Consider the following 27,150-nt stretch of genomic DNA (forward strand, 5'->3'; position numbering starts at 1 on the left):
AGGTGGAGTCTCGATCGATCCCCAGTCTGGAGCGCAGTGGCTGATCTCGGCTCAGTGCAACCTCCGCCTCCCGGGTTCAAGCGAGTCTCCTGTTTCAGTCTCCCTGGTAGCTGGGATTACAGGCGCCCACCACCGCGCCGGGCTAATTTTTGTATTTTTAGTATAGACGGGTTTTCACCATGTTGGTCAGGCTGGTCTCGAACTCCTGACCTCAGATGATCCGCCCGCCTTGGCCTCCCAAAGTGCTGGGATTACAGGCGTGAGCCACCGCGCCCGGCCTCATCTGTAATTTTACTTAAATCACAAATATACTAGATCCTCTTACATGCTTCGAAGAACTAAAAAAACATAAGACATGAATTATCACAATGATTACCGAATTAATTGTAAATTTTTTAATTTAAACTAGTCACAAAGGTATCACAGGTATGACTTACACCTAACGGGGGCCAAAAGATGAACTAATGATTGGGTTGCGAAACGAATGACTGAATTATCCCTAACAATGTTGGGAAGAAAACAGGATTGGCCAGGCCCATCCCAAGAGGTCCACGTCAGGCAGGGGCCCCGCCCACCGCGGGACCAAGCGGCTACGCCTTCCAAGTTTTCATTCGGGGCCGCGCCAGCGCTGAGGAGATTCAAACGCCACATGGTTCCGAAGGTCCTGCAGGCTCTCGGGGCACCCTACAGCCGACACGCCAACAAAAGCTTCGGAGCCGCCAACCCCAAAACGGAAACACCGGAGCCACAGGCTGAGCTCGCGTAGGGCACGCTCCCCCGGGAGTGCTTCCGGGACAGGGGGCGGGGTCGCCGGAAGTGGCCGTCCGCCGTCCGCTGCTCGTTGTTTAAGCGGCTGACGGGAAGGAGAAGCCAGAGCTCCAGCGGCGCCGCGGGGCGGCAGTCAAGACCAGAGCCGGAGCCGTCACTCACCTCTGGATTAGCCTGAAGCGGAGACTACCGGCTGCGGAGCGGCGGGGCGAGACACTTGCTCGCCTTTTGACCCCATCATGTCGCGGGGCTCCATCGAGATTCCCCTCCGGGACACTGACGAGGTAAGTGTCGTGTATGGAGGCGGGTGGGGGCCGTGAACTTGTACGATCGCCCCCACCGACTTCGCTCGACTTCGTTTCTGAAGCGAGAGCATCCTCCTTCCCTAAGAGCCCTGATCGAAATACCTGGCCAAGGTCTGATCATCATCTTCTTCAGCCCCTGTGCCCTCTCAGGCTGGGGGCACCGCGTCTCTGCAGCCTCAGGGCCACTTGGAGAAGGAGTTCTTGAAAGTTCCTCTCCAGCCTGTTCGAATTTGACAGTGCGCTACTCTTTTCCTAACCAACTCACGGGAGCAGAGGTGTGAGAGTACCCGATAAACTGTAAAACGCCTCGCAGATTACAGAGGTGGGCGCTGATGTTACCGGGGTTTACATGCTTGCTGCTCAAACTCGAGATCTTTCCCTGGGAATATATAGGAGGTCGCCTCTTCTCCCTTAGAAACTCGAGTCTGTCATGGTGCGCTGTGTTCTCTGCACCAACTCTCCTTCAACGAGATAGCCCAAGATTTAGCCGCCCCTGTGTGCTGATAAAATTTAACCTCCTCTCGTTTACCTGTGTCTCATTCATGGGTGGCCTGTGGCTTGTCTGAGTAAAGCTCTCAGCTTTGATGTTCAGTCTTCTTGTATATCTTTTATTTTTATTTTTTTGTTTGAGATATAACATTGAGGTATAAAATTCAGTGGTTTTTAGTGTATTCGCAAAGTTGTGTAGTCATTACCTCTAATTCCAGGACATTTTCCTATTATTATTTTTGTGCTTACAGTCAGGACTGTCTGTTACACGCAGGTGCCACCTCCGTGATTAATGTGTGCAGTGGCATTCAACTTTGCATGGCTTGTAGGGTCATGCATCTCAAGGAGTCAGACCTATGGCATAATAGTCTCTAGGGTGCTTATCTGCACTTTACTTGGATTCTATGTTAAGTAGGATTTTGTTTTGTTATTTTTGAGTAAGCAGACCATTTCTAGCATTTTATAGTTCCAGTGATTTGGGGACAAGTAGCAGGGTTTGTTTGCTTCTCTGTGCTGTAACTTTATTATAGTATAACCTATTCGTCATGTGCTCCTTAAACATTAACATGGATTAGCTCAACAGTATTGAAAGTGAACACGTACTCTATGTATATGCATGTTGATTATATTCACGAAAAGCAGCAAAGATGAAATGTGAATTTTAAAGTGGAATAAGAGTGAAGACCTACCTTTTGTATTTTAGGTCATTGAACTTGACTTCGATCAGTTACCGGAGGGAGATGAAGTTATCAGTATTCTGAAACAGGAACACACACAACTGCACATATGGATTGCTTTGGCGGTCAGTATTCATGTAGCAAATATTTTTTATTTGTTGACTAGGAAAATATGTAGTTTCTGTTTTCAGATATAGTAATAGCCAGCTTGGCTGCATGATAGATTAGTTATACCATGTGTATGGAAGTTAATTGTGTTAATAATTTATGGAACAATAAGGCCGTTTTCCTAAATGATATGCTGCTCTACTGGTGAATTAGTATATGTTGGTAAAGGCAAAATTCATTTAAGTAGTACTCTATGTTGAATATTTTATTATTTAGTGCTTGTTCAGTGAAGGCTGGCTTATGGTTTATAGATAAGCTGAAAAGAAGCGAAGTGCTTCTGTGTGAACATTGCTGCTTAACATTGTTTCCTATAACAATAAAACATTTCCCTTAAAATATTCTAGAATGTGATTAGGTTCTGGGAAAATCACCTCACCCAAAATCACAAAAGTTCTTTTGGGTGAAGTTTATCTCAGACTTATGTTTTTTGTCCTATTTAGTCTCCTTCAATGTGACTTACTGGAGAGTCTCAAGAAAATCCAATCAGAAAGCCTAAAATTCTATATCCTCTACTTGCCAGCATCAGCTGCATAATGATGTTTTCTTTTTATAGGAATAGGTAATATAAATGTTACAGTCATTATTCCTAAGTAGATGTGCCACATTGCTTTCATACAAACATACAGAAGAGGCTCCTAATATTGTCTTGAAGAGTCAGAGAAATAGGTCTGGAATTGGGCTTATATCCAGTGCTCAAGACTGCTCTAAGAGTTTCTTCCTTTTAGATGTGGATTTACAGAGAAGTATTTTCAGTGACAAGCAGTGCCTTCTTGACTTGAAGTGCCAAGTTTTCTTATTCCATGGAGACCAAGCCTCCTTGTCACACATATTTTTTTTAAAACCAGATAGTAATTTAGATGTATATATAATATATATTATATATTATATATACGTATATATAATATATATTATATATACGTATATATAATATATATTTTATGTATATATATATATATTTTTTTTAAGTACATATGCCCTCCTTAACAGCACTTAAACAAAAATTAGAATATTGGAGGATTAGCATGGCACCTGTAGTAGAATAAATTAATGACACATTGTGGGATATAGATTTTTACAGGGAAAAGAATGTAGGCTTTGGGGTTAGATCAAGTCCCGGCATGGCTGCTAACTAGCTATGTGACCTTAGACGAATGATCTAACTTCTGAGCCTATGTCCTCATTTAAAATATAGAGATGTTAGCATCTACCTCATAGAGTGGTTGTACAGATTAGAGAATATGTGTATGAAATTCCTTTCATGGTATGTGACCAATAGTCAGTGGTTAATAAGTGGTGGATATTCCACATAGAGACAGAGTCTCTCTATTTTGCCCAGGCTAGACTCAAACTCCTGGGCTCAAGCCATCCTGCCACTACAGCATCCCAAGTAGTAGATTACAGGTGTATACCACCACACCTAGTGGATATTTCCTTTATTATTTATAAGTCAAACAGATGCCTAGAGAAGTTGTTAAACAGGCCCAAATCACAGATAATTTTTGGTAGATCTAGAACCAGAACCCAAGTTTTCTATTTAGAATTCTTCATATCTTTCACTATTGTTTTCTCTCTTAGGCTCTACTTATCTGAAAATTTTAGTTAGAAATCAACTAGATAAGCAGCAGATTGGGAACACTGTGAATGATTCCAGTTTTTTAAACAGCATTATTAAAGTCTAATGGATTTATAATAAACTGCACATATTTGACATTTACCATTTGATAAGTTTTATCATCTGTATATACCTGTGAAACCATCACCACAATCAAGATTAATGAATACATTCATCACCTTCCAAAAGTGTCCTCTGTACCACTCCCCACAAGTCCCCCACCCCACCCCTAATCCCCGTGCCAGACAACAACTGGTCTGCTTTTTGACACTAGAGATTGTTTTACGTTTTCTAGAGTTTTATATAAATGGAATCACACAATATGTACTCTTTTTTTGGTCTGATTTCTTTCATTCAGCATAATTATTTTGAGATTTATCCATGTTGTAGCATGTATCAGTAGTTCATTCCTTTTCATTGTAGGATAGTATCCATTTTATGGATACACCACAGCTTGTTTATCCATTCACCTGTTAATCAACATTTTGATTGTTTCCAGTTTTTTGTTATTACAAATAAAGCTGCTGTAAACATTTGTGTACAACTTTTTATATGGACATATGCTTTAGTGATTCTAATTTGTTTCATTACCTTATAGCTGGAATACTACAAGCAAGGAAAAACAGAAGAGTTTGTAAAATTGTTGGAAGCAGCACGTATAGATGGCAATTTGGACTATAGAGACCATGAAAAAGACCAGATGACTTGCTTGGATACATTGGCAGCGTATTATGTACAACAGGCTCGGAAAGAAAAGAATAAGGACAATAAAAAGGATCTTATTACGCAGGCCACCTTGTTGTATACAATGGCCGATAAAATTATTATGTATGATCAGGTAAAAATAAAGTCAAATTTCTTTCCATTTATGAAGGGGGAAAAAAGCACATGAAAGCAAAATGTGTGTGATAGATTTTTTGAAAGTGTTTTTCTTCAAGTAACATGGTTGATAGAGTCAAAAAGAAGAAAGGTTCCTCATTAAAATTGGAATGCTTTGGTTTTTGTACTGTTTAAGTAATATGGACAAATTTAGTACATAAAACTTGCTCCAGTAATTTTATTATCTCCGGGTGAATTTCAAGGATATTTTAAGGAATTTAAATTTTTCTTTTGGTTGTTGTTACTGGCACAGAAGACTTACATTTCAGGATAATTTCTTATTTTGTAATTAAGAATTGCTTGTTAGTAGCTTAAGCACATTACATTTGATAGGGGAATTTGCACTGTGCTCCACCTCCTTCTTATTTGGTTTTCACTTTAGTGTTACATGTTCATGGTATATAGGGGTAAAGTCTAAGATAATACATTACTTTATAGAACCATTTGTTGGGAAGAGCCTGCTTCTGCCTACTTGAGGGTGACAAAATGGATCAAGCTGATGCACAGTTTCATTTTGTACTCAATCAGTCTCCAAATAATATTCCAGCCCTTCTTGGTAAGTGATCTTTGGCAACATGTTAGGAAACAATTGTTTTCAGCATATGCCTAGAATATATCTCTTGGTAATAGCTCCTTAATAACTCAGCTAGACAGCAAAGTAGAAGAGCTTTATGTTGTTACAAATGAAATTACCTACAACAAATATTGTTGAAATTGTAGAAATAAAATATATACCAGTTAAGAATAATTTATTATTTAGGCCAGGCATGGTGTAATTTCAGCACTTTGAGACCCTGTCTCATTATACCTGTAATCCCAGCACTTTGAGAGACTGTGGCAGGAGGATCACTTGAGGCCAGGAGTTCAAGACAAGCTGGGGCAACATAGCAAGACCCCATCTCTACAAAAAATAATTTTTTCAAAAAAGAGTAATTGGTTATACACTTCTGAAGAGCCAATAAACAATCTCTACTTAGACAACTTAAAGTTATTTCAATTATTACTTTATAACATTTTTTAAACTTTTATTGAAGTTCAGTGGTACAAGTGCAGGTTTGTTACATAGGTAAACTTGGTCATGGGGGTTTGTTGTGCAGGTTATTTCATCACTTAGGTATTAAGCCTAGTACCTATTAGTTATTTTTCCTAATCCTCTTCCTCCTCCCACCCTCCACCCTCCAAAAGGCCCCAGTATGTGATGTTACCCTCTGTGTCCATGTGTTCTCATCATTTAGCTCCCACTTATAAGTGAGAACAGGCGGTATTCAGTTTTCTGTTCCTATGTTAGTTTGCTAACTTTATAACATTTAACATAAAAACAGGAAGTTTTATTTTTAGACATAAATTAGTATACTTTTATGAAAAACAAATTTTTAATATGAAATTTTGTTCTGTGTTTCCAAGTATTTCTTACTCAGAGATGTATTTAACTTAGATAAGTTAGTGTAAAACATAATAGACTTGTAGCCTTTAATCAGACACTGTGTTTATTTTTAAAAATCATTACAGGTAAAGCTTGCATTTCCTTCAACAAGAAGGATTACAGAGGAGCTCTTGCTTACTATAAGAAAGCATTGCGTACTAACCCAGGATGTCCAGGTAAGAGAAAAATTTTATTTTATGTCTAAGCTGTGTATTACCCAGCTTAAAGCATTGAGGATTTGTCAGTTGCTTATGAAGTTATGAAAAGATATTGTTGGATTATAGAAATGTCAGAGTCAAGGTTTTTTTTTAATGCTATGTTTGAGTCAAAAGCTGGATAGTAAGGCCAGGTGCAATGGCTTATGCCAATAATCCCAGCACTTTGGTAGGCCGAGGCAGGACTACTTGAGCCCAGGAGTTTGAGACCAGCCTGGGCAACGTAGTAAGACCCTGTCTCTACAAAAAATAAAAAAGTTACATGAGCATGGTGGCACACACCTGTGGTCCCGGCTCCTTAGGAGGCTCAGGCTGGAGGATCGCTTGAGTCTGGGAGGTTGAGGCTGCAGTGAGCCATGATTGTGCCATTGCATTCCAGCCTGGGCAACAGAACAAGACCTTGTCTCGAGGGGAAAAAAAAAATAGATAGGGTCTGGCTGCACTGGTTCACACCTGGAATCTCAGCACTTTGGGAGGGTGAGGTAGAAGGATTGCTTGAGCCCAGGAATTTGAGACCAGCCTTTGCAGCAAAGTGAGACCCCCGTCTCTACAGAAAATCAGCTGCACATGGTAGTGCTTGTGGTCGCAGCTACACAAGAGGCTAAGGCAGGAAGATCACTTGAGCCTAGGCATTTGAGGCTGCAGTGAGCCATGTTCATGCCACGGCACTCCAGCCTGGGCAACAGAGCAAGACCCTGTCTCAAGAAAAAAAAGTCTGGATAGTAGATTATAATATAATATTTTTGCCCTATACTATTTTTCTTTCCAAAATGTCATTCATGTAGCAAATTTTTACTGAGTACCAACTATGTGGCAGGCAGTGTTCTAAACCCTGAGAATGTAGCAATTAACCAAAGAGACAAAAGTTCCTGCCCTCATGGAGTCCAGTTTTCAGTGGGCAAGATAAATAGTAAAATATGTATGATGTGTAAGCTACCAGTAAGAGCCAAGGAGAAGAATAAAGCAGAAAAAGGGTATGAGAAGCATCAGGAGTTGCTTAGAAAGGATGACCAAGGAAACTCATCAGAGATAGTGACATTTGTGTGAAGACCTAATAAACAACTAGCAGCCATGCAGATATATAGGAGAAGACCACTCCTAGAGAGGGAGCATAGAAGGTACAAAGGTCCAGAGGAAAGAGAGTGCCTGGTAAGTTTAAGGAAGAGTAAGGAGGCCATTGTATCTGGAATAGAGAGAGAAAGAGTGAGGGGGGGGGAAGGTAGTAAGAAATGGGTCAAACCTATAACCAGGGACTGACTAATCACGTAGGGCATCACAGATTATTGTAAGGACTTTAGTTTTTACATCGACAGAGACGGGAAGCCATTGGAGGGCCTTGGGCAGCAGAGTGACGTGATCTGACCTATATTTAAAAGGTTCGTTTGAGCTTTGGGGTTGAGACTAGAGTGGGGCTAAAGGGGAGGGGGTCAAAGACAGAAGTAGGGAGAGCAGGGAGAAGGCATCTGCAGACAGGCAGTTCAGAGGTGATTGTGGCTCACACTAGGGAGGTAATAGTGGAGTTGGTACAAGTGGTCAGATTCTACATGTATTTTGAAAGGAGAGCTGATGGAGTACATATGATGTGTAAGACAGGAAGAGTCAAAGATAACTCCCTTGCACAAGCAATTGGAAAAGTAGAGTTATATTTTACTATATTTGGGAAATAGTTTAAGTGGAACTAGTTTTAGACCTGAAAAGTTTGAAATACCTTTTAGACATATAAGTTGTCAAATTAAGCAGTTCAGACTTAAAGCTTTTAGAGCTTTATCCTGAGCCTTGAGAAGAATGTGGCTATACACATTCACGTGACCTGACTCACGTGGCATGCAGTTGCAATTTCTGCCTTTTTTTTTCCGTAAACAATTAAGATCAAATGGTGCCAGAAATAAGATCCCCCTCACATGGAGCAATAAACTAATCTTTTTAGAATATAGCAATTTGTAACCAATCAAATTGCTGTGACATAGGCACCTGGTGTTATATTTTAGAATGTTACAATCCTACTAGAACTTCACTATTTCCCCCAAATAATTAAAACCTTAACTTTTTCACTTGGAAAATGCTGATATCATTCATGTGGAGTCAGTCCTTTTCTGGTGGCCATTCTCACACCTTGCACTCCAATACACTCTATACTTAATCATATTTTCCAAATCCTGTTATTTAAAATTGACAAAGTGAAGACAGCAGAAAGGCTGGAATTCAGGAAAGAGGTCTGGGCTGAAGTCATCAACATATAGATAGTGTATAAAGCTGTGAATGAGTGCAAATAGAAAAGAGGTCTAGAGGTGGAGCCCTAGAGCACTCTGATATTAAGAGATTAGGGAAATGAGGAAGAATCAGCAAAGGAGACTGAGAAGATAATAAATAGCCAGAGGTATAGGAGGAAAATAGGGTAAGTGCATTGTCTTTAAAGGCAAAGGTAAAATGTTTCCAGAAGAAGATGATGACCAACAGTGTCAAATTCTGTTGTTAGGTCAAGTAAAATAGGGACACAGAATTAATCATTGGATTTAGCAGCATACAAATCCATAGTGACCTTGATAAAAGCAGTTTTACTGGAATGGTGGGGTGAGAGCTTCACTGGAGTGTATTCAAGAGAAAATGGAAGGAAGGGAATTAGACATAGCAAGCGTAGCTAGATCATTCTGGGAGTTTTGCTATCAAAGGAAGAACAGACATGATCGACAACTGGAAAGGGATATAGAATCAAGAGAGGATTTGTATAAGATGGCAGAACGTTTATGTGTAGATGAGAATGAATGATCCAGTAGAGAGAAAAAATACGGGAGGGTTGCTGGAGCAGTATCCTCAAGTAGATAAGAGGGCATCTAGTGACCAGTATGGCGATTGGCTTTAGATGGGAACTTGTTTGTGTTTTGGCATGGCCTTAAATGAGGTAGCACATATGAGCATAGCTCTGAAAGGAACAATGGTATGTGCCCATAATCAGTCATATTATTTAAGGTCTTAATGGAACTTTTGTTCTCTGTTTAAAAATTGTTCTTCAGTAATGAGAAATTGAAGGTATGGTTAGCAGCGATGTTAGAAGACAAGAAAAATACCAGTATTATAGGTGTTCTGTTCTATAGTGAGAAATGTGTCGGTGATAGAGGAGAGGATTGGAATGTGGTATGATGTAGCCTCCAAGGAAACCAAGTTTGTGATAGGTCAAAAGATTTTGTAGTGTAGTTATACTGAGGTTAATTTTGGGGATTTTGCAACTCATAAATAGAGAATGTTTAAGCATTTTTGTAATTGAACTCTAAAAAATGCCCTAGTTTGATAGATTGAATGACTTCATTTTATAGCGGAAGTTCGTTTAGGAATGGGTCATTGCTTTGTGAAACTTAACAAACTGGAAAAAGCTCGTCTGGCATTCAGCAGAGCCCTGGAACTCAATTCCAAATGCGTGGGAGCATTGGTTGGACTGGCTGTTCTAGAACTCAACAATAAAGAGGTATGTAAGTGAAAAAAGTATCTAGCTCCTAACTGCTTTATCAGGCCCACAGCCTCTTATCTAAAACTCTTGGAGCCAGATGTGTCTTAGAAATTAAGATTGCAGATTACAGAAAGGTACCTGTACTTTGTAATGTATAACACCTAGTTTTTGGGGCACTACCCCAAAAGCAAACTTATATTTCTGTGTTAAAATGATAGACTGTTTACACTAGTAGGATAGGGTTACAATTCAGGTAGTATTGCCACCAAATGAGTTTGCTCCAAGATTACCAAAAAAAAAAAAACAGAAAACAAAACTTGTTTTTTAAGGCATTTAGATTTCAGAATCTCAGATAAGGGGTCGTAGACTTGTATATCAGTTTGGAATGCTTTCACTGCATGTAACAAAAAACACATCCCAGTGCCTTAAACGTAAGGGCTTTTAGTGTTTACTAAACCATTTGTCAAAGGTCTCAAATTTGATAGGTCCTTGTCGTCAGACCTATGATTTTATATAATTCCGTCCTCCCTTCCTTAATGTGCAGCCTTTCTTCATCATGTCTGTCACCTTATAGTCACAAGATGGCTGCAGCATCTCCAGCTTCTCATTATTACATCGGTCTTATAAAGAGGGAGGAAAGGGAAAGGATAAAAAGGCTTTCTCTTAGAGAAGCCCTGTCTTATATTGAGAAGGAAGCTCTCCATCATGCTTCCCGTTATGTATAATTGTCCAAAACAGGGATACCTGGGTTTCTCAGCCTCAGTACTGTTGATGTTTTGGGCTGGATAATTCTTTGTTGTGGGGAACTGTCCGTTCCATTATAGAATGTTTTAACAGCATCCCTGGCCTCTACCCACTAAATGCCGATAGCGTTCCTCCAATTGTGATAACCAAACATGACTTCATCCCCAGTTGAGAACCACTACCTTAGGCCAGAGGAAAAGATTATCTGGACTGGTGTAGATCAATCATGATTCATCCCCCAGGCCTGGGGAAGAGGGGAAGGGAACTTTCCTTCCTAAACTCAAAAGATTTTCACAGGCTACAAAATCTGGATTCTGTTAGCAGGATGAGTGGTAAAATGGCTGTTGGGTAATCCACCAGTATCAGTCACACGAAGAAAACAGCTCAGATCAATAAAACCAAAGGTGGTAGAGGCCAGGCATGGTGGCTCTCACCTATAATCCCAACACTTTGGGAGATCAAAGTGGGAGGATTGTTTGAGCCCAGGAGGTCAAGGCTGCAGTGAGCTGTGTTCGTGCCAGTGCACTCCATCCTGGGCAACACAGTGAGATCCTGTCTGAAAAAAAATAAAAATTAATATAAATAAATAAAAACAAAGGTGGCTCTTTGTGGAAGAAGTAGGGGCAGGGACTAATAAAGTAGATGAGATAAGTCTCAAGCAAGAACTGAACAAGAGAATAAAAAGGGGAAAAAAGTGACACACAAAAAAATTAAGGATTAAAAGGGAGATTTAATTACAAATGCAATATAGATATTTAAAATCATAAGAAGCTTCTAATCCGTTTTAGTGTCTGATCTTAGGATTTATAACTTATTTCTTGTGACTAAAGAAAACTTCTTGAAAAGTGCTAATTTAGTATTGTTTTCACTCTACCTTGTTGCAATGTTTTCTTTTAGGCTGATTCCATTAAAAATGGCGTCCAACTTCTTTCCAGAGCCTATACTATTGATCCTAGCAACCCTATGGTATTGAACCACTTGGCAAATCACTTTTTCTTCAAAAAGGTAGAAGTCATTTATTTTTAAATTCTGATTTTTGTTTTTCTGTACTGCAATTGATATTTTATTTCTTTTTTAAACTTGGAAAGAAATTTGAAAATGTCAGATTTTTCCCCCCCTCCAAATTATAGAGTTTGTTGTATTAGTTACCTGGGGGTACCTACATTTGTTTATTCATTTAATTGCTTAATATTTATTGACCCCTATATACTGTACCCAACACTGTGGTAGTGATGTGAAGATTAGTAAAACATGGTTTCTGTACTCAAGGAGTTCAATTTCATAGAAAAAGCAGCCATGTAAACAAATGTAAGTGTAAAAATAAAGGTATCTACTCATTTATGGTAGAGAAATGAGGAAGTGGTCAGATGGCTTAGGTGAATTTTCACCAAGGCTGCAGAGCTTTTGAACTAGGTTTTTAGGAAGAGGTCACTAGAGAGTTGAAAAGGGAAAGACACACAAATCTATGAAATAGTGTATAATATACTTATGGTAGGCAATGCTTTGGATTCAGATAGTGGAGCATTTGTGTAATATCAGAATTTGGACGTGCTATGTACGGAACAAGGAGTCACTGACATTTTTATTTTGCATGTTGATCATGTTGTATTTTTTAAGTTGCCACTAATTCTGTAGAAGCAGTGGTATTTTAGGTTTCTTAAAACACTAAATCTACTGGGAGTAGTGGCTCATGCCTGTAATCCCAGCATTTTGAGGGGCCGAGGTGGGAGTATTGCTTGAGCCCAGGAGTTCAAGACCAACACTGGCAACATAGTGAGACCTCATCTCTACAAAAATTTTTAAAAATTAGCTGGACATGGTGGCACATACCTGTAGTCTCAGTTACTCAGAAGGCTGAGGTGGGAGGATCACTTGAGCCTGGGAGGTCGAGGCTGCAGTGAGCCATGATGGCGCCACTGCACTCCAGCCCATGCAACAGAGTGAGACCCTGTCTCAAAAAAAAAAAAAAGTACGCTTTATGTATTTACTTATGTAATCTTCACAATAATTCTATGATGTAGGTAATCTTATTCCCATTTTGTGGGTGGATAAGTTGAGGAAGAGTTAATAGTCTAAAGTCAGTAATTCACTGTGAAAAGGGAGTATGTTTCTACAGCCAGAGAGAGTAAAGCACTGTGGTTAATAGTTATGTGACCTTAGACTAACCACAGTGCTTTACTCTCTCTGGCTGTAGAAGCATACTCCCCTTTCATAGTGAATTATTGATTAGGTTATAACTGTTATGGCACTGAAAGGCAATTATTTATGAAGAAGATGGAAATGTATCTTACAGGTAAACGAAGTGTTAGTCTAAGATAAAACAGCTATGCAAGCTAGTCTTATGAATTCACTCAGTTGACTTTCTGATCTTTGTTCAGGATTATAGTAAAGTCCAGCATCTGGCCCTCCATGCATTCCATAATACAGAAGTGGAAGCTATGCAAGCAGAGAGCTGCTATCAGCTAGCTAGATCATTCCATGTTCAGGTAATTTTATAACTTCTCTAAATGTCTAATCTTTTTACTTATAGTGTTTTAAGTCTTTCCAATACTTTTGTACATATTGGTCTTTTTTAATTTTCATTCTTTAGGAAGATTATGACCAAGCTTTTCAGTACTATTATCAAGCCACACAGTTTGCCTCATCCTCTTTTGTGCTCCCATTTTTTGGTTTGGGACAAATGTATATTTATCGAGGTGACAAAGAAAATGCATCTCAGTGCTTTGAGAAGGTTTTGAAAGCTTATCCTAATAATTACGAAACTATGAAAATTCTCGGCTCTCTCTATGCTGCCTCAGAAGATCAAGAAAAACGAGATATTGCCAAGGTACATCTTTTTTTTAAAGTCTTAGCTGTTTTCTGTTAGCTGTCCCAAAACTCCCATTTCTCATTTCCTGTTATTGCTAGTAGAAATATGATAGAAACAGTTTTGTTAGCTGAGCTTGTTCCAGTTTAGATAACAAACAATGGATTTATTAAACAGACTTAAATAGCCCCCACTTTTTATTTTGACAACCTATAGATGGAATACTTCAGCTTAACAATCTCTTTTATCCCAGGGCCATTTGAAGAAGGTCACAGAACAGTATCCCGATGATGTTGAAGCTTGGATTGAATTGGCACAAATCTTAGAACAGACTGATATACAGGTATTTTAGTAATGTTTTTTAATCTCTCATATGATGTGTGTTTTGTAAGCCTGGTGTAGTGTCTCTCTTCCACTTACACCTTTTTCTGTCAATCATGAAAATACAGGGTGCCCTTTCAGCCTATGGAACAGCAACACGAATCCTTCAGGAGAAAGTGCAGGCCGATGTTCCTCCAGAGATTCTCAATAATGTGGGTGCCCTCCATTTTAGACTTGGAAACCTAGGGGAGGCTAAGGTAGGAACATAGAAATATTTCCTTCTTTTATACTGAATCAAGTTGAATGCACACCTTTTTAAAAAGTGTATAAACTAAATCTTTTAACAGTGTGATTTTTCTTTCTCATAGAAATATTTTTTGGCGTCATTGGACCGTGCAAAGGCAGAAGCGGAACACGATGAGCATTACTATAACGCCATTTCCGTTACCACGTCATATAATCTCGCCAGGCTATATGAGGCTATGTGTGAATTCCATGAAGCAGAAAAACTGTATAAAAACATCTTACGCGAACATCCTAATTATGTTGACTGTAAGGATTTTAAACTTCTTTATGTAATGAAATCCCTTCATTCCCACAAGAGCAGCAAAAATTTAGCCTGAAAAAAATTTAGAATTGATAGTAAAAAATGTTTAAGGTTCTAATGTCCCCATTTCTCCAGGGCAAATTTGTGGCCTTAAAACAAAGGTGCAGCTTTACTTACATTTGTGCTAGAAATAAGCAACTAAAACCAATTGGACCGTATTTCAATGACTAATATCTTCAGTGGGTCAGCTACCTTTGTTAGGCTTTTAACAACTCCTTGGCATATCTGATAATGCATTTACCTTTGAAACATCCTGCTTTGATTTCATATGAACATTCTTACAATGTTTATAATAGTGAGAAAGAAAAGTGCTTTTCCTTTAAACAATTATTGCTAAAATGTCCTAATTTGAGTTTTGCAACCCTATACGTTATAAAATAAGGAAAGTTTTTAATTAAAAAATAATTTAGACCTGGCATGGTGGCTCATGCCTGGAATCCCAGTACTTTGGGAGGCCACTGCAGCGGGATCGCTTGAGTCCAGGAGTTCAAGACCAACCTAAACAACCCCAGTAGCGAGACCCCATCTTTATATTTTAAATAATAATAATATACATAGTGTACTTAGTTTTATTTGTGTGTATGAGGGTTTTTTTGTTTGTTTTTCTACTTTCTTTAAAAAGAACCTAAAGCATGATGTTTTGACTCTAGTAAATCAGGAGGTTTTTTTGTTTTTTTGTTTTGTTTTGTTTTTAAGATGGAGTCTTGCTCTGTCACCCAGGCTGGAGTGCAGTGGCACAATCTCGGCTCACTGCAACCTCTGCCTCCCGGGTTGGAGTGATTCTCCTGCCTCAGCCTCCCGAGTAATTGGGATTACAGGGGCCCACCACCACGTCCGACTAATTTTTGTGTTTTTAGTAGAGGTGGGGTTTTGCTATGTTGGTCAGACTGGTCTAGAACTCCTGACTTCAGGTGATCCATCCACCATGGCCTCCCAAAGTGCTGGGATTATAGGCGTGAGCCACCGCGCCCAGCATATCAGGAGCTATTAACTTAGTGCCTATCATGCTGTTATGGATGCAAAAGTGATTTAAAATAAGCAAGATTTCAGTTGAATGCCAGACTGAATTTGAATTGATTTGATAGGCAGTAGTGAACCATTATTGGTTTCCTGAGAGAAGTGACATTTCCTAGAGAAAACAACAACTTACATTTGTGTAGCACTTCACTATTAATTAATGGAAGAACCCCAGTTAGAGCCCAGATCTTCTAAGTAGTAATACCTATTCATCAGACTTTCACTGTTTTGCCATATTACAAGCAGCTTTTTTTAAAAAAGGTAACTGACAAGTGTGTGCATTGGAGAGAAATTAGAAACAGGCCAGTTCCAAGCTTTTAAAATAACTTAGCTTGAGATAAGGACTTGGACCAGGGAACTAGCATTGGGAGTGGAGTGGCAGAGGTTAAGTCTTAGATTTCAAACAGTAAGTCTAGATGGTGACAAAATTATTCTTTTGTTGGATTGATGATTGATATTTTTTCACCTTTGGGACTTTTCTGTTCCTTGTATGGCGGTATTAATGAAAAAAAATTGTTTCAAAAGTATGACTTTAAAATTATGATCCTTTATAGCTAATATTTGGGATATAAAAGCTTTTAAATATGTTTTCAGGCTATTTGCGCCTAGGAGCCATGGCTAGAGATAAAGGAAACTTTTATGAGGCTTCAGATTGGTTTAAGGAAGCTCTTCAGATTAATCAGGTTGGTAATATTAACTCTTAGGTTTGAGAAATAATTATTTTCACTTTTCCTTCCCCATAAATCAGTTTTTCCTTTTAATGGCTACATCTTCCTGGTTTTGTCATTTTTTGTTTTGTTTTCATTTACTTGTTAGGCACTAAAAATGTACTAGGTTGCATTATTAATCATGTTATAAATAGGGACCATGTTTTTTTATGTAAATCTTTCCTATTGTCTTCCTTGTTCCTTCTTCCCTTCCCCCATCCCGTCCTTTCACTCCACTTCAACAAATGTGACCTGGCTCCTGTGTTTTTTACTCTCACTAGTTTACTTCACTTTCAGTTTAGTTAGTACCATATGAGAGAACTTTATAGCATAGTATCTTAGGATTTTGTATGAAACCGTAGAGGTCATCTAAACGTTTTGATGGCCCACAGAAAGAAATAGATTTCACATCATAGCCTAGTACACACAAATGTATATATAGACAAACAACTGAAATGAAAGTTTCACAAATCATTATTTGCTTTTGCCAATGGGCGATACACTGATATTTTTACTTTATTCCATTCTGTTGCATTTACTATGCAGATAACTAAAGACTAACTAAATTGATTTTACAACTCACTAATGGGTATCAACTCAGTTTGAAAACCACTCATGGGGGTCTGCAACAAGAAGTGTATATTTTCAAACAATTTTTTAATTATTTAACAATTTTTGTAAATCATTTTCAGGCTTCTGCAGCTGTAGATTCTGTGAATCCCATGCTTGCTCATGCCTAAGTGTATTTGCAATACCAAATATAGTTTAGTATTTTTGCCTGTTAGTGATGGCTCCACATTTGTAACGTTTTGGTTGAGATTTTAAATGGTGGACAAGTACTGTGGATGTGAATGTGGGGAAGTAATTTTAATCATATGTAATTGGTCACAAGGCCTAATTTGCAGTAACTATTGCTGTTTTATTTAACAGTGCCTTGTTGCTTTGTATGCATTTATGTTTGGATGTAAAGATTGTGTGTCTATCCAACAGGGAGCCACAGTATTTAAATTGACCAACCTAATGTTACAACTACTTTGAGGTGGCCAAATGTAAACTGAAAGCATTAATTAAAGTGGTGCAATTTTGTATAACAGCATTAGTAGTTCAATAAATTTGGATTGCCATGCAAAAAAAAAAGAAAAGAAAGAAAACCACTGTTATAATATAGCTTGTAAACCTCTTCAGTAATCAGCTATTGTGGGAAGATGATTGATCTCTATCAAACTAAACTGCAGATTTTCCTTCTTCATGTATGTGTGTTTCAGGATCATCCAGATGCTTGGTCTTTGATTGGCAATCTTCATTTGGCAAAACAAGAATGGGGTCCTGGACAGAAGAAGTTTGAGAGGATATTAAAACAGCCATCCACACAGAGTGACACCTATTCTATGCTAGCCCTTGGCAACGTGTGGCTCCAAACTTTACATCAGCCCACCCGAGATCGAGAAAAGGTAATCTCTTTTTGTCCTTTTAAACAAAACTGATACTCTACATTCTTGTTTGAATATTTTTTAAGAGCGCTTGTTTCTATAGGAAAAGCGTCATCAAGATCGTGCTCTGGCCATCTACAAACAAGTACTCAGAAATGATGCAAAGAATCTGTATGCTGCCAATGGCATAGGTGATTATAAGACTTGAGTACCCATAACAATTTGTTTCAAATGAGTACTTTCAGAGGAATGTTTGTAAATCAGAATTTTTCTTAAAATGTGATCAGTGTAGTTGTTTTAAAATAGAATTTTTAGTTGTTTTTCTGACTCCAATTAGAAAATTCTTAAGTGTGAACCTTTTTATATCTTTAGGAGCTGTTTTGGCCCACAAAGGATATTTTCGTGAAGCTCGTGATGTATTTGCCCAAGTAAGAGAAGCAACAGCAGATATTAGTGATGTGTGGTTGAACTTAGCACACATCTATGTGGAGCAAAAGCAGTACATCAGCGCCGTTCAGATGGTAATAGCTTCTCTTTCAAGATATTTTTATATCTTGTTCATTGTTAAGCAGATGTTTTCTTAGCCATTCTGGCCCTGTCATGGAGCTGCATGCTATCTCTTGTGATACTGTGTCTATTTAGAGATTTATAATTATATAATGCTAAGGCCAGGCTTTGGTATCCAGACAGAGATGTGAGTCCTGGTTCCACCACTAATTACATGCCTCAGGCAAAGGACATCCTTTCTGAGCCAGTTTTCCTATCTATAAAATGGAGATAATTGTACCTTAACTTCATAGAATTCTGTGAGGATCCAGTATGAAAACTACTTGGCACTAGCATGCCTAGCATATTAGTAATACCCAGTAAGTAGTAGGATTTAATATTCATTTGTGTATTCAGTTTCTGAAACTGAACTGTGAGTTTTAGAAAGGTTAAATGACTTATTTAAAAGAAAACAGGCCAGGCATGGTGGCTTACTCCTGTAATCCCAGCACTTTGGGAGGCTGCGTCGGCTGAGGCGGATGGATCACGAGGTCAGGAGTTCGAGACCAGCCTGGCCAACATGGTGCAACCCTGTCTCTACTAAAAATACAAAAATTAGCTGGGCATGGTAGCACGTGCCTGTAATCCCAGCTACTCAGGAAGCTGAAACAGGAGAATTGCTTGAACCTGGGAGGCAAAGGTTGCAGTAAGCCAAGATCCTGCCACTGCACTCTAGCCTGGGCGACAAAGCCAGACTCTGTCTCGGGGAAAAAAAAGAAAAAAGAAAACAAAACAGTGATAAGATTTAATGACTGTAGAATTTTTTTATGCTTACATTTGTTGAGTGCTTGAGATCGAAATAAAAGTCATACTCAGCATCCATAAAATTAAAAAGTAAAAAGGATCTTCGGCTCTATGGGATATATTATGGTCAGAAAGGAAAAGCTTACAAAAAGTAGACGAAAAGAGCAGTCCAGGCTCTGAGAAGTGGTTTACCTTTTTCTAAAATGGGTGGGTTATTATCAATATTCAGAGTACTGGAAAGTCAATAATCACAGAAACTCTCAGAACCCAGATTGCATATGGAGCTTCAGAGGTTGTGTTTTGTGAGGCTGGCCTTCCTGATCTGCTGAATGATAATGTTGTCTTTTATAAATGCAAATTAACTACTAGGGATATTCAGGAAAAAATGGTCTTAACCATTTTTCATGAAAAAGGTCTTACCTATGACAAGAGGTATTCCATGGTCAAAAAGTGCTATGTTCATGTCACAGTTTACACTAGTATTGTATTGGTTTTACCAAGAAGTTAACAACCAGAACTGTAAGACTCCTCATGCTCATTGCCAGTAGGTTCTGCCCATCGTTAAGAAAGGTATAGATGGTAAAACGCAAAGGACAGCCGTGTATGACCTCTAATCAGTGGTCAATAAGCTGATTCTAGATAGTATTGCTAAAAGTATGAAAAAGGCTTTCCAATCTGTTTACCCTTTCTTTCGGTGTTGGTCCAAATTTCAAATGGAAAGAAACCATTTCAAGCATCTAGTTTTTCTAATGGTCAGATTTTTTATGTTGTGAAAATGTATCCTGATGAATGTCAAAAATCATTTTCCAAATTATTCTCTGAAATTAACCATTCAAAGGGTAAAACACCTTTTTACAGAGCTTTAAAATTGCAATGCCATTTTGCTACAAAATGAAAATGTCATTTATTCTTTGTTGTGTTTTAATTAACTTTTTTCTTTTTTTGTAGTATGAAAACTGCCTCCGAAAGTTCTATAAGCACCAAAACACTGAAGTTGTACTCTATTTGGCCCGGGCCCTCTTCAAGTGTGGCAAGTTACAGGAATGCAAACAGACTTTGCTGAAGGTAAAAAGGAGAGATGTTATTCCCATCCATTTCTGTGCTACATTGTATTTTTTAATTCTTTGTGATGCATGTTCACATACCTACTACTTAATAATACTCTGCTGTCTAAAATCCTTTTCATGTCATTTGAACATATGAAATATTTATTTTTTATTCACAGGCTAGACATGTGGCACCCAGTGACACAGTTCTTATGTTTAATGTGGCCTTGGTCCTGCAAAGATTAGCTACCTCTGTCCTGAAAGATGAAAAAAGTAATCTGAAGGAAGTACTTAATGCTGTGAAAGAACTGGAGCTTGCACATAGGTAAAGATTTTGTAGAAACAACCTATGAAATGCTTTGTTTGGTCTATGACCATACCATCTTGAACTCTCCCGATTTTGTCTGAAATGCTTTGTTTAAAGCCATTTGTCTCAAGCTGCTGAAAATCACTTCCTTCTAAAGGTGGTCTGTTAGAATCTTTCCAGCAATAGTTAAGCCAAAGCAGATAGCAGCTGCCACCAGGTGGTGCCAAACTATAGTCAGGATCCTGCCAGATTTGGATCTTGTAGCTTGACCTCTAGAACTGGCTGGCTAGCTTTGCAAACTTGCCATATTTTTATTAATCTGACAGTAATGTGACCCAGCATTTTACACATGTGAAATTTTTTAGACACTTACGTTGGTCTTCCATTTTACACCAGTGTGTCTTTTAATGGGATGTTGATTTTAATTGAACTAGGATTAAGGTTTTACTTCTTAAATAATGCTTAATAGTTTTATTCAGTTCAGCTCAAAATTTATTTAGCCATATAGTATTTATATGGTGAGTCAGTGTGTGGTGAAATTAAAACCTGTCATCCCTTCAGGTTTTGTCCAACTTTATTTTTATTCTTGTTTAACAATTCTTGCCTTGCCTGGTAAATTATAAGTGCTTTCATGGCCTGAGCCCCGTAACCTCCATCCTGACATATTTAGTAAATTTCATGTTTAGTAAATACTCGTTGCTTGAATTGCTTTGTGGTTATTTGTGAATTTACTGATAATATTAAATATAACTTAGACCATCTTGATGAACGTGTCTATTAAATGTAATGAGTGGCATAAATTTGTGTAAATCAATCAATATGCAAACCTTTTCTCAGACTTTGTAGCACAGATTAAATTTTTTAAGGGCTTTATTTCATTAGAATCTCTTTTTTTAAAAGTGAAGTATTTTCTCGTTTCATTTAGATACTTCAGTTATTTGAGTAAAGTGGGAGATAAAATGAGATTTGATTTGGCCCTTGCTGCTACAGAAGCCAGGTAATGTTACTATTTATGGAAGGTGACTTTGGGTGAGGCAGTGATATTTGCGTGGGCTGGGAAAGTGCCACAGTAGGGGACAGAGGTTCCTGACCTTCCACAGGTCAGTCTTTCACACTTCTCTTGGGGACTCTCTAATCTTTGCCAGGACTTTTTCCTTTCAGGGAATTGGACAAAATTGCCTTAGTACAAGTACTTGAGTTCTGGGGGAAAATACTTTTCTATTTTACTTATGTCAGCTATGTCAGCCTAGTCAAGATAAAATTCATGACTCTGAGTTATATGTAAAGATAATGTTGGAAATCTTTTTAGCTGTGCTTTGAGAGGACATTTATAGTTTGGAAACTTAACATAGTTGGCAGTATTGGCTTATGATGAACTAAGTTAATTTTGCTAATTAAGACTCCATACATTGGTATAGTATGGGAAGTGTAATGCAAAAAAAAAAAATTTTTTTTGGCTGGGCGCAGTGGCTCACACCTGTAATCCCGGCACTTTCGGAGGCTGAGGTGGGCGGATCAGCTGAGGTCAGGAGTTCAAGAGCAGCCTGACCAACATGGAGAAACTCCGTCTCTACTAAAAATACAAAATTAGCCAGGTATGGTGGTGCACACCTGTAATCCCAGCTACTCGGGAGGCTGAGGCAAATCACTTAAACCCAGAGGCGGAGGTTGCAGTGAGCCGAGATGGCACCATTGCACTCTAACCTAGGCAACAAGAGCAAAACTCTGTCTCTTAAACAAAAAAGGAAGAAAAAAAACATTTTTTTAAAAAAAGACTTCACATAGATCAGCTAATGGTCCTGCTTCAGATTTTTTAATTTGTATAAGGAAAAGAGATGTGCTGAGTTTTTTAATATAGTAGTTACATTCATGTTTCTCTAAACCTGAAATGTTCTAGGCAGTGTTCTGACTTACTGAGCCAGGCCCAATATCATGTGGCCCGGGCACGCAAACAAGATGAAGAAGAGCGGGAGCTGCGGGCCAAGCAAGAGCAAGAAAAGGAGCTGTTAAGGCAGAAACTTCTTAAAGAACAGGTATCTTGTATTTTCCAGTTATACTGGAATTAATGAATTGTGTGCATGCATACACTTTGTATGTTTAAAAAAAAAAAGTCCTCTGCCAGGCGTGGTGGCTGACACCTCTAATCCCAACACTTTGGGCGGATGAGGTGGGTGGAGGGCGGATCACTTGAGGTCAGGAGTTCGAGACCAGCTTGGCCAACATGGTGAAACCCCGTCTCTACTAAAAATACAAAAATTAGCCAGGAGTGGTGGCATGCACCTGTAATCCCAGCTACTCGGGGAGCTGAGGCAGGAGAATCACTTGAACCTGGGAGGCCAAGGTTGTAGTAAGCCGAGATTGCACCACTGTACTCCAGTCTAGGCAACAGAGTGAGACTCCATCTCAAAAGAAAAAAAAAAATCCTCTGCTTAGGATGGTAGCCATTAATTTTTCATCATAAAAAAATTTTCAGTGGGGTTTCTTTTCTACCATTTTTCCTCATAGGAAGAGAAACGTCTCAGAGAAAGGGAAGAGCAAAAGAAACTTTTGGAACAGCGGGCCCAGTATGTAGAGAAGACCAAAAATATTCTTATGTTTACTGGTGAGACTGAAGCAACAAAAGAGAAGAAAAGAGGTGGTGGTGGTGGACGGGTAAGATATAATTCCTGCTAGCACAAGTGACCTCATTCTCTGTCTTTTGGCTTTGAGAAATGAGGATAATTGGTTAAATTCCTTCTGTACTTACTAGTTCTGACTTCCTCTTTTGTTAAGAGACAGTCTTCTAACACAGAGAATGATTTAAATGGTATCCAGTATTTAGCAATGCATTCCAAGGTTTGCTAAGTGTATTTTACCTTGTAGTTATCTTTTAAATAGTTGATTTTTGCAAAGTTTTAACCAGTTGAGACTTTCGTCTCAATTAGAAGTCTTTAAAATATGGGCCTAGCCAAGAACCTCTTCCACGTGGCTTAGTAAAAGATCCTTCATTTGGGCTGGGCACAGTGGCTCATGCTTATAATCCTAGCATTTTGGGAGGCCGAGGTGGGCAGATCACTTGAGGTCAGGAGTTTGAGACCAGCTTGGCCAACATGGTCCATGTCTCTACTAAAAAGTACAGAAATTAGCCAGGTATAGTGATGCATGCCTGTAGTCCCAGCTACTCGGGAGGCTGAGGCACGAGAATCACTTGAACCCAAGAGGCAGAGGTTGCAGTGAGCCGAGATTGCCCCACTGCACTCCCGCCTGGGCAAAAGAGTGAGACTTCATCTCAAAAAAAAAAAAAAAAAAAAAAAAAAAATCCTTCATTGTCAAATGACAATGGATATGGCCCCTTTCTGTACCTTAGCATTCTAACCACATTCCACCAACCAGGAAATAACTGACTATAGTCTTGTTTGGATTTTAGCGTTCTAAGAAGGGAGGAGAGTTTGATGAATTTGTCAATGATGACACTGATGATGACCTACCTATATCCAAAAAGAAGAAGAGAAGAAAGGGTAGTGGCAGTGAACAAGAAGGTGAAGATGAGGAGGGTGGTGAGAGAAAGAAGAAAAAGAGGAGAAGGTAATGTCATCATTAATGTGTTTTAAGTAACCTCATAAAAGTGGTGAAAGACCTTTTACCTTCTGAATCTTTTGATGTTTAGAATTTATGAACACTTGATCCAAACAGTGAAGCTTTTTGTGCCCTCACTTCATCTACTTTAATCCTAAGATAGACCCCAGTACAAAATCCACTGAGTGCCTGGGATTTCCATACATCTCCACAGCTTTCCTTCTAAGAGCTGCAAGTTAGTCATAATTGCCTTTCTTGTGTCTCTAAATATTTATTGGAAAACATGTGATTTAGAATAAGACCTGGATTGTCTCCACACTAACTGTGCATGTGCAATCTTGGAAAAAATCACTAAGCCTCAGTTTCCTCTCTGTCGGTAACAGCAATGCCTACCTCATGGTTTTTGCTCAATGCATAAGATGTGAATGTGTGTAAAAGCGCCTTTAAAACCACCCAGTGTTCTCTGCTGTTAAGATCAAGGATGCCCTACCCATTTCTCATGCGGAGGTGCCTCCTAAGCTACTTTGTCCCTCTCTTGTTGTGCTATCCTGTCCAGGAACCTCCATTCAGTTATCTTACCTAGACTGCCCTTCCCAACCGTTGGCCGACTATATTTGGGAAAGAACCTGCTACTACATTAAGACACAGACTTGTGGAATTGAAGCTGTGGTGAGGATATTAGTAGCAGGCCTGGAATCAATAGTTGGGAAAGAAGGAAGAGAAAGGGAAAGACGTTGAAGTCTGGAGCCTGGGTCTTTTCTCATCTTCTCTGTCACTCCTCTACCAAGTGCAAGATTCAAATGCAAATTAATGAGAGCTCAGCAGTGACTTATCAGCAGACATTGCATAAATACATAGTTTTTCCATTTCTGAGCCACGTGCAGCAAGAGTAAGTTATGTCCCCTGCCCTTGAGGAGTGTACAGTATGATTGAGGACAGCACCCATATAGAAGAGGATTCAGAATGAATAATAATTTAATGGCAAAGTAGTCTGGAACTTTATAGGTAGGCTCTTGACAAACTCTCTCTTGGTGTTCACTATTTAAGACATCCAAAGGGAGAAGAAGGATCTGATGATGATGAAACAGAAAATGGCCCCAAACCGAAAAAACGACGTCCACCAAAAGCAGAGAAGAAAAAGGCTGTAAGTTTATAGTACTGTGTTTTGCTGTCCCCTAGTAGATGTGAAAGATTGCAGTACACTAGAATACATTCTTTCCTTGCAGCTTTCTCAAGCACAAATGCTTGTTTTCAAAGTTCATCAGTGGCTGTTTGATTGTATCATTGTAATGCAAACCCAATTTAACAAGATGGCCTAATGTAAGAGTCTTGACTAATCTATTATGTTTGACATTCTTTAGCCCAAGCCAGAACGTCTGCCTCCATCAATGAAGGGAAAAATAAAATCCAAAGCCATAATTTCATCAAGTGATGACTCTTCGGATGAGGATAAACTTAAAATTGCTGATGAAGGGTAAGATCTTTTCTCTTTGTAAATTCTTCTCATGATGTAGATAAATCAAAAGTGATTACTAATCAGCCTGTCTGTACTAGGAAAAATATACTTTTCTCTCTTTTTATTTATAAATAATAAGAGGGGTGGGGACAGACTTGAAAACTGGAGGAAATAGATAACTGGGAGTGTTGCTGTGCCGAAATGTCTTCTCCCCAGCTTCTTAGAATCTGAGAGCTGGAAGAAACTTTAACCTGTCATTTTGTCCTACTACATCTTTTCTCTCAAATAAGAAAAGCTTTTTTGAAGTCTCATTTCTTCATGGATGTTAGCTGAAATTTCCTGGATGACATCCTTCTAAATGAAATGTATCATTTTGCTGCCCTACTGTTGACACACTAAAAGTGTTACAGATAGCCAGGTCCTGGTCATATGGAGATAGGCTATTTCTTTTTATTATTTATTTATTTATTTGTTTGTTTGTTTATTTATTTATTTTTGAGACGGAGTTTCGCTCTTGTTGCCCAGGCTGGAGTGTAATGGCAATCTTGGCTTACCGCACCCTCCACCTTCCGGGTTCAAGCGATTCTCCTGCCTCAGTCTCCCAAGTAGCTGGGATTACAGGCATGTGCCACCATGCCCAGCTAATTTTGTATTTTTAGTAGAGATGGGGTTTCTCCGTGTTGAGAGAGGCTATTTCTTGACTGTTTTCTCCCCTGTTGTGCAGTGGTAAGTCAACAGTACCTGCTCCGTGGAGGACTTATCCTAGACTCCTTCCACAAGACTCCTTTAGTTCATGGCCCACCCAGTGAAGCAATACTTGATTTTATTTGTCCTAAACTTGCTCCTCAAGCTCAAGTTGTCCCCCATTTGGATTTCTCAACCAGGTCTTTTAATACTGTACTACACTGTGTTCTTCTGTAGCCATCATTTTCATTTATTCATTCAACAGACATTTGAACATCCAGTGTGTGAGATAGTGTAAGTGCTGAGAATACAGAGAGAAAAGATAGGCCCATAAATTCTCCAAGGAATTTCTGCTTCAGAGGCAGTGGAAAAGAACAGATAAACCAAAACCATGTTGTAGGCTGGGCGCAGTGGCTCACACCTGTAATCCCAGCACTTTGAGAGGCCAACGTGGGCGGATCACTTGAGGCCAGGAGTTTGAGACCAGCCTGGCTAACATGGCAAAACCCCATCCCTACTAAAAATACAAAAATTAACCAGGCGTGGTGGCGTGTGCCTGTAATCCCAGCTACTAGGGAGGCTGAGGGACAAGAATCACTTGAAACCAGGAGGCAGGGGTTGAAGTGAGCTGAGATGGCACCACTGCACTCCAGTCTGGGCGACAGAATGAGACTCTTGTCAAAAAAAAAAAAAAAAAAAGCCCACATTATAGTTGGATTAATGTAATCATGTAAATTTGCATTATTGTTCTCTAGGAACCATACCTAGTCTTGAGTTTGGGTGGTGGTAGGAGTTGTAAGAGATGTTTTTTTCTAAAAGAAAGGGTGTTTGAGTTGAGTCTTAGAAGAATTGGGATTCCTGAGGCAGAGGTTAGCATGTTGAGGAGGCTAAGGCTTCTGGTGGGGATTGGACTCATAGGGAGGTAATCTATAAAGAACCAGATTTGCAGTTCTGGCCAGGTGAGGTGGCTCACGCCTATAATCCCAGCACTTTGGGAGGCTGAGGCAGGAGGATCACTTGAGGCCAGAAGTTTGAGACTAGCCTGGGCAGCACAGTGAGACTAGCCTGGCAGCAAGTGAGACACAAATTTTATAAAAACAAAATAAAAACAAAAAAGATTTGCAGTTCCCTTTTTCTCTGAAGGCACCGGCTGACACATCTGGATTGTTTTTCCGTAAAGCACTGTTTAGCCCTTGTCCCCA

The 27,150-nt window shown here is 39.1% G+C and overlaps 1 protein-coding gene across 1 annotated transcript in view; it reads left to right on the forward strand.

The window, feature by feature from the left end:
- Window positions 1-545: 545 nt before the first annotated feature.
- CTR9 (CTR9 homolog, Paf1/RNA polymerase II complex component) overlaps window positions 546-27,150 on the forward strand; it is a 28,838-nt gene continuing 2,233 nt past the window's right edge. The window contains exons 1-24 of the mRNA XM_004050710.5: window positions 546-1,052; window positions 2,266-2,364; window positions 4,618-4,857; window positions 5,337-5,454; window positions 6,408-6,497; window positions 9,848-9,996; window positions 11,620-11,727; window positions 13,101-13,208; window positions 13,313-13,549; window positions 13,782-13,871; window positions 13,978-14,106; window positions 14,218-14,401; window positions 16,068-16,156; window positions 17,446-17,631; window positions 17,714-17,801; window positions 17,983-18,131; window positions 19,849-19,965; window positions 20,126-20,271; window positions 21,179-21,250; window positions 22,151-22,286; window positions 22,759-22,905; window positions 23,660-23,817; window positions 24,856-24,952; window positions 25,170-25,282. Of these exons, the coding sequence (XP_004050758.1) occupies window positions 1,008-1,052; window positions 2,266-2,364; window positions 4,618-4,857; window positions 5,337-5,454; window positions 6,408-6,497; window positions 9,848-9,996; window positions 11,620-11,727; window positions 13,101-13,208; window positions 13,313-13,549; window positions 13,782-13,871; window positions 13,978-14,106; window positions 14,218-14,401; window positions 16,068-16,156; window positions 17,446-17,631; window positions 17,714-17,801; window positions 17,983-18,131; window positions 19,849-19,965; window positions 20,126-20,271; window positions 21,179-21,250; window positions 22,151-22,286; window positions 22,759-22,905; window positions 23,660-23,817; window positions 24,856-24,952; window positions 25,170-25,282 (3,095 nt within the window). The 5' untranslated portion in view covers window positions 546-1,007. The remainder of the gene's footprint in view (window positions 1,053-2,265; window positions 2,365-4,617; window positions 4,858-5,336; window positions 5,455-6,407; window positions 6,498-9,847; window positions 9,997-11,619; window positions 11,728-13,100; window positions 13,209-13,312; window positions 13,550-13,781; window positions 13,872-13,977; window positions 14,107-14,217; window positions 14,402-16,067; window positions 16,157-17,445; window positions 17,632-17,713; window positions 17,802-17,982; window positions 18,132-19,848; window positions 19,966-20,125; window positions 20,272-21,178; window positions 21,251-22,150; window positions 22,287-22,758; window positions 22,906-23,659; window positions 23,818-24,855; window positions 24,953-25,169; window positions 25,283-27,150) is intronic.

Source organism: Gorilla gorilla, chromosome 9 (genome assembly GCF_029281585.2).
Source record: "Gorilla gorilla gorilla isolate KB3781 chromosome 9, NHGRI_mGorGor1-v2.1_pri, whole genome shotgun sequence".
In the NCBI taxonomy this organism is placed as follows: Eukaryota; Metazoa; Chordata; class Mammalia; order Primates; family Hominidae; genus Gorilla; species Gorilla gorilla.